Source organism: Melanotaenia boesemani, chromosome 24, assembly GCF_017639745.1.
Source record: "Melanotaenia boesemani isolate fMelBoe1 chromosome 24, fMelBoe1.pri, whole genome shotgun sequence".
NCBI classification, from domain to species: Eukaryota; Metazoa; Chordata; class Actinopteri; order Atheriniformes; family Melanotaeniidae; genus Melanotaenia; species Melanotaenia boesemani.
In genome coordinates, this window is record NC_055705.1 from 10124637 (window position 1) to 10137593 (window position 12957).

The 12957-nt window shown below is 40.0% G+C and overlaps 1 protein-coding gene across 2 annotated transcripts in view; it reads right to left on the bottom strand.

Annotated features, from left to right (window-relative positions):
- Window positions 1–12957, bottom strand: part of LOC121635668 (activin receptor type-2A) — a 47572-nt gene that overhangs the window by 5454 nt on the left and 29161 nt on the right. The window contains exons 5-11 of one of the 2 annotated variants that reach the window (XM_041978948.1): window positions 9690–9713; window positions 2890–3033; window positions 2658–2801; window positions 705–850; window positions 482–596; window positions 268–406; window positions 59–189 (exon numbers count right to left, since the gene is read on the bottom strand). In XM_041978948.1, coding sequence (XP_041834882.1) covers window positions 59–189; window positions 268–406; window positions 482–596; window positions 705–850; window positions 2658–2801; window positions 2890–3033; window positions 9690–9713 — 843 coding nt within the window. The remainder of the gene's footprint in view (window positions 1–58; window positions 190–267; window positions 407–481; window positions 597–704; window positions 851–2657; window positions 2802–2889; window positions 3034–9689; window positions 9714–12957) is intronic. The other variant, XM_041978950.1, reaches the window with a different exon arrangement.

Here is a 12957-nt window from a genome sequence, read left to right on the forward strand (position 1 = left end):
ATATGATACAAGCCGAACAAACCACCGCTATTAAAAACAGCATCTCTTCATAGCTCACCGTGTGTTTCTGCCAGCACTCTCGCAGGCAGGGTCGCAGCTTCTTATGCACGACTACCTCCTGCATGTCCTCCAGAGACGGGTGCTGACCCACCTCCTCCTCAAAGGGGAGCATGTACTCGTCTACAGGCCCTGCAAACAACCCAACATCAATTAGCATGTATACAATACAACATGAGAGGGGATTTTCTTTTAAAGCATCAAACTCACCATCAGCTGCAGTGCAGCGTGACGCGAGCTCCCAGAGGACGAGGCCAAAGGCGTACATGTCGATACGAAGGAAGGAGTCACGCTGAAAGTTGATGGCGCCCTCCAGCACTTCGGGAGCCATGTAGCGTCGCGTTCCCACCTGCAGGGATTTTTTCAGTTAGCAAAATAACACTTGAAAAATCATCAAGCCTTCCCAAAAAGCTGGAAAGCATACCTGTCCATGTGTGTCTCCTGCTGATTTTCCAGCCTCGAACTTTAATGCAAGGCCAAAGTCCGCTATGCAGGCTGTCAAGTTATTCTTAAGGAGCACATTCTTACTCTTAATATCCCTGAAATGCAAAGGAAAAAAATATACTTCAAAAAGATCGAACAATTAAGGATATGAAATGATCACATTGTTGTGATAAAAGCTGCTGCAGACTTCATACACAATGTACCTGTGGGCGATGGAGGGCTTGTGTCCATCTTTGTGTCCCGGGATGTCCTCGTGCAGGTAGGCCAGGCCCCGGGCCGCCGACTGAGCAATGTGGCAAAGCTCATTCCAGGAAACCACGTTGGCCTTCAGGTAGTCTGTCAGAGAGCCCTGACGAAGAACATAGGGAGATTCCTGACTTTAAATGCCTGATGATAACGGAAAACATCTCCTTGTATATGGATGAGTTCACTCCAACCAATTCATCCAACATTATTAGTAAAAATTTCTATCCTATATTTCTTAACAGAGAAGGGTGATTTGTAATGACTCCCACATCCTCAGAGGATGCAGTGTTTCCATGGTAACAGCAATATTCTTGATGGATGAAATTTTTCTTGGCCCAGACTCCATAATACAACAATAAAAAAAAAAACAATATCCAAGTTGCGCTCGATTTAAATCTGTTATCACAGGAGAAAAAGTGGAATATTTCACTTCAGGGTGATAAGGGAGATTTACTACCTGGACTTTTTTTTAGAAGTTAAAGCATTTCCCAATTTCCTGCACAGTTTTAGCTTTTCTCTGAATAATGGGGCTTAGATAAACTGGATTCATTTATCTGCTTGTAGTGCTCTTTGATCACTTTTTATCAGTGTTTTTATCAGTTTAATTTGCAATGATTAATCTTCTTCCACTTGGTGTGCACAGCTATTAAATCTAAATGCTGGATGCCATTCAGGCTCATAAATAATGCATGTCAGTATAATACAAGGTCACTTCTGCAGAGGCCAAAAGGCAGTTGCAGTTAAAATGAGTGACCACTAGAGGGCAGGGAGCGTCAACAGATGAGGGGCAGTCCCATCAATTCAGCGCTTCTGCTTTAGGATTAATACTGTTATAAGTGTGTGCTTATAACAACCCCCCTTTTATGCGCTTCTTATTTCTTCAAGTTGACAATCAGTCAATATCCCTTTGAAATTTAATACTCGCACACTGTATAGATATAAATTTATAACTCGGGGAGTTTTGCAGGGCCTTTAAAGCAAGTCTTTGCATGCTGCTGCTACTGCGAGTCTGAATGCATAAAGCTGCTCAGATGTATCAAACACGAGGACATAAATCATCCGAAGACGACGCTGAACTCTAATATCACTGCTTCAGACAGCTGAGCTTCAAGTGTCCAACGTTTTGACACCTGAACCCGAAGCTTTAAGATCCTGCATTTATAACATCAGGTAGCACAAACTTTCCCAAAACCCGGTTCTTTAATGTTATTTCTTCTTGAGAGCCTCGGCAAATCAGAGTGGCACTCGTAATCCCTCCAAGGTTTAGTGGCTTTCCAAGAGCTGCCTCGCTGCCACACCCCACAACTTTCAATTCTCCAACCTTTATTCATACAAAAAAGGCTTTTTAAGCACAAAGATTTGCATTTTTGGGGGTCTGGCAAGGAAATTTAGGGAATTGAGGCGTACAAGAATCACTCTCCACTTGGTCGGTAATGACCCTCAAAACAAAGAAGCACTTAAAGCCCTTAATGCTGCAAAGACTGCAGCTGAGGGGGTGACTGCAGCGCGACAGGGACGAGGAGAGATGAAGCCAACTTTCAAACATAAATCTTTAAGATGACATAAATAAAGCAGCATATAGCAAACTGGCAGTATGGATCATCTCTGAGGGCTTTGAATGGAATCAATACAATGCAGAAGTGTTATATACATTCCCCATTTTCCTTTGTTTACAACTTTTATAAGTTGATGCCTTCGAGGCTTTAAGATCTGTGCACAAAAGACAATATAATGAACAGAGATGGTATCATCGCAAGCAAGCTGGTATCATGCAGAGAATCAGACATTTTGTTTACTAACGTAGGGAAACATGCCTGAAGCAGAATTTTTTTTCTTGAATCGGACCCTTATAACTAGAAGGATAACCTCAGCTGATTGTTGGTGGTGCATCTCCATCCGTGATAACTTACCTTGTCATGGTAGGCGGTGATGAGCCACAGCTCCAGGTCGAGGTTGTTATTCCTCTTCTCTACGCCGATAAAGTGGAGGATGTTTTCGTGTTTCATGCCGCTCACGGTGTAGATCTCATACTCGTTCTGCCAAGACAGCTTGTCCTACACGCAGGCACAGAGACAGAGATGCAGATGTTATTCTGATTTCTGACAACTGTTGTTAAAATCTGACTGGATAAGACTCTGAAACCTGGATTGGGAAGATCTTCACGGCCACGTATTCGTTCAGCAGTTGGGCCTTCCACACGCAGCCGAAGCGACCCCTGGCTTTCACCTCAATCAGCTGCAGCGGTTTGTGGCCCATCACCGGGGACGGGGGTGAGGGTCCGGGATCCTGCAGAGAAAGGACAGATAAAAAACAGAGGGCAAGTGTTATCATCTTTATTTTTACAGAGCATCAAAACAGCACCGGCTCAAGCTGAAGGTGACCAGGCTTTTGGCTTAGAGTCAACATTCCTGAGGATCTCAGGCCAGCTGAATCACTATCACCTTCACATCTTAAGACTCATATTTATAGATCTGCTTGTACGTGATCATGACATCCATTTACTATGTTGCCAACAATGTTTTTAGCCCTTTTGTCTTCAATTGTGGCGCCGTGCTGCTTTATTTCATATTAGGAGGCGCTGGTGTTAACTGTCGCCATTTATGTGAAGACTTTTTGGCTGAGGACGCAGCGGATCCAGCGGTATTTGGATCACTTCATTTTAAATTAAATTAAACCCTTCAGGGCTGCATTTGCTTGAGTTCACAGGAGCAAGGCTGGAACAGGAAGGTTGCCAGTTGGAATCCAATGAGCAGCTGAGGAAAGCTTGAAGATCGACAGTCTGGATACATATAAAACGTGGATAAGCTGCTGATTTCAGGCTTAATTACAGTTCCTGCCATGAACACAGATTTTCTTTTCTCAGAGTATGAATTTATTTTGTATTTTAACCCAAACTATCCCTTTATTTCTATTCTTTAAACTGCGTTTAAGGGATTTTGTCAATTCATCCTGTAAAAAGCTTCTGGCCTTGTGAAATTATTTTGCTGTGTTGCGTATACTCCTCTTATCCATTGATGTTTAGGTCTGTTAGGGTTGGACTGAGGGGCATTGGCAAATCTTTTTAGGGAAGGTTCTTGATGGGTCCATTCTGGATTTTTGGTGCGATTAGGATCATTATCATTTAGAGGAGGAAATAATTTTTGTATCCTCTTCTTTTTAACTTTTTCACTTTAATGCTGCTTCCATAATTTGCTGGAATTTAAATGAATCTATTCTTCTCTCTTCCATTAAAATGTTCTATTTGTTGCTGACTGTGACACGACGACACAGACTAATTTCCTAAATGTATCAGACTATAATAAACTGGGTTCAGAAGTAGAAATTTAATTCCAGATTTTCATATTGCAGAGTAATTTTAGAAGCTCCAAAAAGCAAACTGACGTTCAATCACTTAATGTCAACGCTTGGAAGATATTTGTCAAGTTAATCGCCGGTGAGTCGCTGGTTATCTTCATCAACCAGGTGAGAGAAAGAGACCGAATCACCTGAAGCTACGTCTGTCATAAACCAGATTTACTTTCAGTAACTCTGAGGCTGCAAAAATTAAACTTGAATCTGACACATTTCCATTGACTCATAAACTATTTCTAAACCAGAAATTATCCTCAGTGGAAAAAAAAAAAAAAAACCGCAGTGGAAAACTAAAAGAGGGAAATGGAAAAAGTTCTTTAATCTTAAGGAATATCTGGGATGTTATATTTGGAAAGATGTTTTTATTTTCTGGGTATTGAAAAGTAAAACAGCTGGCAAGTTGCGTCATTTTAATTGTGGCTGAAAGAGCAAAGTTTTGTTTGATTCCCTCCTTGGGGCAGAGTTCTTGCTTTCACTCCATGCGGAGTGAAGTATTTTGGGTTATCAACCAGGAAAGATGGTTGCTGTCTTTCAAAGAAGCTAACAGTACACAGCCCTCGATTGAAAGCTAGAAGTAGTTTTCCTAACCAAAAAACAACTGCAGTGGAAATCCACAAGAGGAAAATGGAGAAAGTTCTTAATGAATTACTTGCACCTCTTGGAAAATCTTCTTATCTCTAGTAAAAGAGTGCTGATGGTTGACTTGAAGTTTAAACAGGCTGACAATAATTGACTTCTATCTTCTCCACTGAGAACAGTGCTGAAATAAGCATGAGCCACCCATACTTCTTTCTGATACTCCCCTTTAGAGGGAGAACAACAGCATAACATGTAGGATATAAGAGGAGTAAAGAGACTAGGAAAACAAGACAATGACATCTAGTTTAAACATTGATCCAACAAGACTGAAAACCGTGGAGTCTGAGCATGGTTTCAGGTGTTCATTTGCAAAAGTCCTGCTTCTAAATCTTGTACTTCACCACTTAGTGGTTTTTAGATGTTTTTTTTAAACAATACTACAAGCAGTTCTCTCTCAGGCCTGCCTCATCTCCACTGTTCCTATTAACTGCTATCTCTTAATTACATTAGAAAGCGCTACATGAAAGGCTTTGCTATCCTCTAATGGTCCCCTCCTGCTTCGTGGGAATCAGGTATTTTAATTTTCAGAGTGTTAGGCAGCAGCTTGCAGGAGCTCATAATGCTTTCAAATTTGCATCTCCTGGCCTTTTCCTAACAATGGCTGTGAAGCAAGCCGATAAGGTCTGAGCTCTTTGTAAAAGTTATGAGATACTGTAACATAAAACAGACAAGTTGACTTTGCATGTCACCGAAAATAAAAAAAAAACGCATGAGTCATCGTGCCTGACCCCCCTGGCAGGTCAAACCGCCTGCATGCGTCCTGCGTTGATGATAATACCGTTTAAACAAAAGCCAAAGCAAGGAATCCGAGTGTTCCAAACGTAAAGTAGGTTAAACACAGCTGGTGATCAGGATTACGCTGATCACTTTCACATGTGACTTCACAGAGAAGGACGGAGGGTGAGCGGGGATACAGAGACAAGACATGGAGACGAGAGAGAGAGGGGAAGGGAGGTTAAAAAGAAGCATGCAGTGCAGGAGTCACATTTCCAAAGGATAAAAGGTAGGGGAGAGAGACAAGCACATGACTGATGGCCTTTGATGAAACCAGATATGCTGCTGTAACATCTCGACTTTACTTCGATGCCTCTGTGTGGTGGCTGTCAGCAAAGGAAAAAAAAAGAAAACGCTCTCCCTGTAAAGATGTTCGTGTTTTCACTTGAACTGAAAGTGCTTGATAAGCGGGAGGAAACTTAAAGACCCCGAGGCCTGAAGAATCTTCTCAGACTCAGTGATAATATATCAAAAAATGCACGCTTGTCAATTCCAGTCTGTTTTTCTAACCTCCCATAAAAAGCCAACCCCCAGTTTAGGTTACAAGGTTTTGCTGCAGATACAAGCCACAGGGAAGATTTAATAGATGGAAACAGCTCACACCTATGAGCAATCTTTGGCTACTGGAGGAATAAAAGGAAGATCTCAGCACAAATATACCACCTCTGTTTAATTTACTGGCAAGGTTTGGCACCAGAACTTTGTGGAAAACAAACGGTGGTGGTGTCCAAGAGTTCCAACTGTGAAAAATAAGCTGAAGCGTCACTAGCAGCCGAAGCCAAAAAGCATTTAAGTGCATGAGTAGTAAAATGAGGGGAGGCAGTTTGAGGTTTTTACGCCTGCGCTGAGAAGATTACTGTAGCTAAAGATGCAAACCTGTATTTTATTTAGAAGCATTTACGGGTTTGATTTTTATCAAGTAGAGACTTTACAGCTGATCATGAACTTTGGTCTTTAAAATAAAGTACAAAATAAATCTCTGACTTGAATTCACACACTTTTACAGCAGGGACGGTTAAATTTTCCAATCATGTGTGTCGGCCTACTGAACTAAAAGCTCTGGAAGAATAAAACATGAAGGGTGGTGTTATCTGTCCGTGTGCTGCCAGGGTGAGTGCAGAAGGGAGGGGCTGGGATGGAGGATTCAAGGGGGAACTCGTGTTTACTTAGACTAACAGAGAGCTGTGAGGCAGACCTGCTGTCTGCATACTGCTTTCACACCGAACGCCAGCCAAATGACGGGGAAAATTACCCACCGTGGCGCTGAGGTTGGATTTCAGAGAGGCCCAAATGGGCTCAAGTTGGCAACTTTAAAAACACCTTCATGAACACATTGTACGCACCAAAATAAAGAAGCTCTGGTTTCACAGAAATGTTGCTCTTAACATCTGTTTCAAATGGCGTCTTGGCCCAGAATTTTCTCATTTGTAACTTTTCTGATATCAAGTTTCAGTAACCTTTTATCTACAGGCGACTGTGCTGATAGTTTGTGACCTGAAGCTGACCGGGTGGTGGTAGATATCTTGCTCTTGGTTTAACAGTAAATGTGTTTCCCATTACGTCTTCCCCACGTCTGTAGTATTGTTAAGTTATATAGTTATAATATGTTTATATATATATATATATATATATATATATATATATATGTATGTATGTGTGTACCTGCTCCCCTTGCTCATTCCTGCAGAGTTGACATGTATTTTTGGACAATCCATGTAAAGTCCATGGCACTGGGGGGATTATGGCCTCTTATCAGCTTCCAGGTTTATTTCTGTTATGTCTTCTGCAGGTATTTTACACTTTTTCTATGCTCAATGCACATTTTGCAACACAACTGCAGTGCCGTATTCATTTGAAACATTTCTGTGCATTAAATGTTTTATTTTGTACATTTTATCTTGAGTAATGAAGCTTAACAACAAATGAGAGCAGCTGTATGGCACACTGGTACTTTTTAACTTGTTACTGGAGTAATGCTGTTCTATTCATTCCTTATTTTGCAATTACTTAACAAGGTAAACAAAGCATTTTGTCAGCAGGGTAAGCTGCTTTTTGAGTGAACAAATCCTCATTTTCTTGAGCTTTGCGTTAAATTAAACATAACCTTACAATAGTTTCACAGCAGTTACATCCACATCTTTACGAACCTGTGAATGAAGTGTAGAGGGAGCTTGAAGGTAGATATACTTTAAAGTAACCAAACTGAAAGAAAAAATTAAAACTACTAACTGGATATTTCTCCGTGTCCTGAGCCATCTCTAGAGAAATTCAGAAATTATTTTCTCTTGTTCACCGTCTTCTTGTGCTCTCTGTCTGTTATCTGATTCATTTCAGCCAGTCCGGTAAAGATCGTGAACTCCGGTTGCCGTTCCCTCAGTGAAATGAGTTCATCGTTTCTTACCGACTCTATAAGCAGCAAACACAAGGAAGAGTCTACAAAGCATGTCTCCAGAGCTATTAAAAAAGACAGGGCAGAGCTAAGGAGAGCATAACCAGAATAGTATACCTGCTCTCTGAGAATGTCGACACCTGTCAATGAAAATGGGTCAACGCTTGGTACTGAAGGACTCCCCTGGTGCCACTTTTAGAACATCTATTAGGGTTGCTGTCTGATGCTCACACATTCCTGTCTGCTGCTGTGCTTGTTAACCCAACATTTTTCATTTCTTCTATAATTAGAGGAAACGTAAGTATCATAAAAGTACCCGATGTGTTTTTCAAGGCCTCTAACATTTTTCCTAATGTGCAACCAAGAAGAACTGCGATCCAAATGTCCCTGACAGGAACTCCTGTCCATCGAACATGCTTCATGAAAGGTGTTGAAAGCAGCATCATTTCTCAAGGCTACAATAACAAGCCATGATGAAGCCTAAAGGTGAATTCCTGTGGAATCACTAATCCAGGCCATGACAGCGATGACTGACTTCAACCCTGTAGATATAAAAGATGACAGCTGGATCTGATGATGCCTGCCTGATTGGTGCGGCTTCATGTTTACTGCTACTAATCCTGGACCACTCTAGAAACGTGTTGCTGCAGGACTCATCCGCCTTTTGTTTCAGGCCTTCGGCTGGCTCGGCCAGGCCAGGCCTCCCATGGGAGTCACCAGATCCGTTGTCCGATTGCAGGGCACCGTGGCCTCCAATGGAGGCACATTACACTTAGTCAGCAGCCCGCAGGAAACAGGAAAACAGAATCTGCTGCTTCACGCCGTTCTTCTCAGCCTCTCAAGCATCTCTTATGGCCTAATCAGGTTACACCTTCATCTATCACATCAAAACAGGTCCTTCAGCCCTGTTTTAGTCTTTGTTTTCTATTTAGAGTTTCACTGCAGATACGTATACAAGCATATCTCCAAATGTCAGGTATGATTTCGGGGTACAACAAATACAATGGACAGCTATTCTGACATCTTAAGGTCACATCCTGTTGTTGCTACGCTTATAGAAACTTGAGGCTATATGAAAAACTAAATTTGTTGACATGACCTTAAAAAGAGCAGAGCTGAGCTGACAATAAGCCACAGCCTAAACTTTTAGGGTTTTTGTTTTGTGAGCTATTCACATTTTTATATAACGAATTGTCTTTGATGTCTGCAGCCATGCTTTAGCTTCGATTTGATAAAATCTGAGCCAAAGTACACTTTTTTTTTTCGCTCTCGTACTTAAGTAATTCACACTCTGACTTGAAAAGCATTGCACATAAGTGGCAACGCTCCCACTTATGCAAAATGTATCTGTACTCCCCCTCAGTCTGTACATGAGATGGAAAAGCAAGCTGTGGTTTCAGTTTCAAACACCTCGGCTGTCTTCTCCATATAGGAAACCATAGGTCTTGCAGACACCACTCTCAAAACTGGGTCACATCACAAACAGTATGTTACATAAACATCACAGGTGGGTACTCATACTTAAAAAGAAAAAACAGAGGGGCTGCATTCAAAGCCAACTTGGCCATTTTCCACCATGCACAATGCAATTCAGCAAGAACAAAAAAGACATCCATCCATGCAATGAACTCAAGCAGAAAAAAATAACAAAATGTATCAGCGCCCGAGTAAAGAAAACATTGTTTAAGCAAACAAAACAGTGGTGTGGGATCAAGGTGGACATGTCAAACTCTGAACCCAAAAAAAGAGGAAAACTTGGTATTTTAACTTCAGTTAAAACTGCTCTTACCTCCACCATAATGTGAAAGGCGTGCTTGTTGAAAAGAAACATAAGCAAACAGAGAAATTATTGCTACTTTCTGTCCGTTAGTGGATGAAGCAGAAGCAGGTTAAAGGTAGGCGGTAATGGGTCGCTTATGAACGACCTTTTGGTTCCCGCTCATACTCCAGGATTGGGCTTCCAAAGGTTTAGTTAAATACTTGGTCCCTGAAGCGGAGTTAATTAAAGGCAGGATGATCTAAACCAACGTGAACAACTGTAACAGAGAATGATGTGTGCACAAGAAAAGATTACAGAAATCAAATAAATATGAAGTTGACAGCAACAACACCCTGATGACAGAAGTCCAAACTTCAAGTCAAAGTTAATTCAATATTTCCAACATTAAACCTGGTCGATCATCTGAAGAGCTTCAATACAGACAACTTTTTTTTCTTGTTTCCTGGAGATGTTTCACCTCTCATCCAAAAGGCTTCTTGTTAAAGAAATCACAGACTCACCTGACTTTGTGTGGATTGTTCAAGTCTTTTTTTTTTTAACCTGTGAGTGGTTTACCTGCCAGACCAAAACTGGTTTGGTCACAAGGTCCAATGTGGGGATGGGTGAGAAACCCATGTGATCTTCAAATATGTGCTGAGTGTAAATGATAAAACTCTATTTAAAAGTGAGGATAACATAAATATTATACTCACCAGCCACTTTTATAAGTCCACCTGTTCAATTGTTTAACACAAATAACCAATCAGCTGATCCGATGGCAACTCAATGCATTTATTTATGTAGACGTAGTCAAGATGACTTGCTGGAGTGGACTTTAATGTTTTTGTTTTGGGATTTATAAAGCATTTTTTTAATTTAATTTCTTTTTCATTAAAGTGTGTTATTGGATTGAAAGATGACTGTAGAGCCTGATGGTACAGTTTGAGCATAGAAACACTGTTCTGATGTTATACTTTAGGATCTGTACTTGTATTTTAAAAAAAAAAAAGCCTCAGGGTAAAGGAGAATTCAACATGGCGTCTACAGAGACTGACATGTGACGTCAACTTCACATTCTCCTCAGCTGCTGATACAAGAAACAACAAGCTCTGGTATCAACACCACAACTGTACATTCTTGATGAGATTAAACACTTTCGTTGAGAGAAAAAAAAGACAACAAAAAAACAAATACCACAAACTTTCCTATCTTGATTTTTCTCTCACGTTTCAACAACTGTTGGAGGCAGTAAAAGAGTCGAGTTGAGTCACAGCTATCTGTCTCATAATTTCTTGAACAGCACATAAATACTACATGGAGTGTAGCACGTTAATCCCTTAGGACTTCTTTTTTTTGGGGAAAGATACACCCAGACAATAAAGGTGCAACTAGCTCTACAATAAAGAAATTAATGACATTTTGGCCAGAATTGATCAGTAGGATGGATAAAAGATGAGGCTGACAAAAGAAAGCTAGAGTTTTAGTTAAGTGCTAGAGCAGAGGCCCTCTCTGTGTGAAAGCTGTGGGTCTTTGTGCCCAGACGCAATCAATTCCAGTTTACCTCCACTTAGCACTGAGGTGTGAATAATGAAAACCTGGTGGCACAAATGCAGCCCGTGATGGACCTCTGTCACGGCCACATGACAGCGGGCCACTGCTATGCAATTTTTTCAGAATTTTACAGTAGATTTGATCTTTTTGAAGGTTTTTGGAGTCTACAAATTAAACGTATGTTGAAGGAAAGCTATCATGCATGTTTTTGTCGAAGTGGTAAATCGGGTGTCTTCTTTATTATTTGCACCTCTAACATGTGTCTGTGACAAAACACAGCAAGAACACTTTTAACTCAGTTGGTCTTCCCTGTTTGTTTCTTCTGAACCTTGCATTGTAAGATTAAAAAACAAAGTCGTGATAATAGATTCAGTTAGGATCATTAGCTGAGTGTGATGATGTTCGCTCTATAAAGTTTTCATGTTTTATTACATTGAAAAGAATGGTTGTGGTTTGATGTAGCTAAGAAATTAAATATTAGTCCTTAAGCTTATGATTTACTGATGTCAGTGCTGTGATTTAGCCTTGATCAGCATACAGGACATATAGGATGCCCTAAATAAATGTCCCCCTCATCTTATCTCATGTACAAACAAACAAAAAAGATCTAAGTAGATACTTAATGACCAAGAAGAGACAGAACGGTTAAGAAAAAATGCAAAAAAGGAGAAATGAGAGACAGAGTCACCAAAACAAAAATGAAACCTACAAAAAACCCAACAAAAACTATTAAAATGCAAATCAAAACAACTATAGAAGGACAAAATAAGAAAAAAATACACAAAAACGACTAAAATGAGATTAAAACGTGACACGAATAGACCACAAAGCGATGCAAAATATCCAAATTAAACACACAAAAAAAAATTCCAGTGATTACATTACAAAACAGGATTAAAACAACCAATAAAAGACACAACAAAAAGCCATAAAATGGCTATAAAAGAGCTGCAGTGTGACCTTACTGACAATAACAAAATCCCAGCATAACCCTGACATATAAAACAATCTACAATGTGAGACATAAACAAACAGACTGGAAAAAAGACTGAAAGCAACCAGAAATCTATTTCAATTTACAACAAACTGACACATAAATGATTAAAAAAATTATTTCAAACAACCTAACAAAGCTATAAAACAATCACAGAAACAAAATAAAAATGAGATGTGAAGTGTCACAAGTAGACCACAAAATGAAAAATATAATGCAAATGACCACAAAGAGATAACTACAAATAATATTAAACCACGAAGAGACTCAAATCACATACAAAACCACCAAAGTAAGCCACAAAACAACCAAAATTTAACCGAAAACTGACACCAATGAACTACTTCATATTTGTATTCAGACTCCAGCTCCTTGCTTATATCACAGTCAATTTATTTTAATTATCTCAGATTAAATTTGCACAAATTTGACGCAGCCGTTTTACAAGCAGAGCAGCTGCACACAGGATGCTTTAAAATCTAACAGGTGTGGCCATTTTGCTGCTGTCATTAAAAATACATGACTACCTATAGTGCATTATGCTCTAGTGACTGCATTATAGAACAGAAAGCAGTATGATGCAGCATCAACAAAGCTCCGATAAATACTGCTTTTGACATTTCACCAATCACTGCAAGATATGAAACACAATTCCAGTATTTTTAAACATCTCTTTCAGTAATAAATTATTCAAATGACATCAGGTGAAGTTTGTTTGCATTGATGATAAAGTACAATAAGATCAAGTCAGTT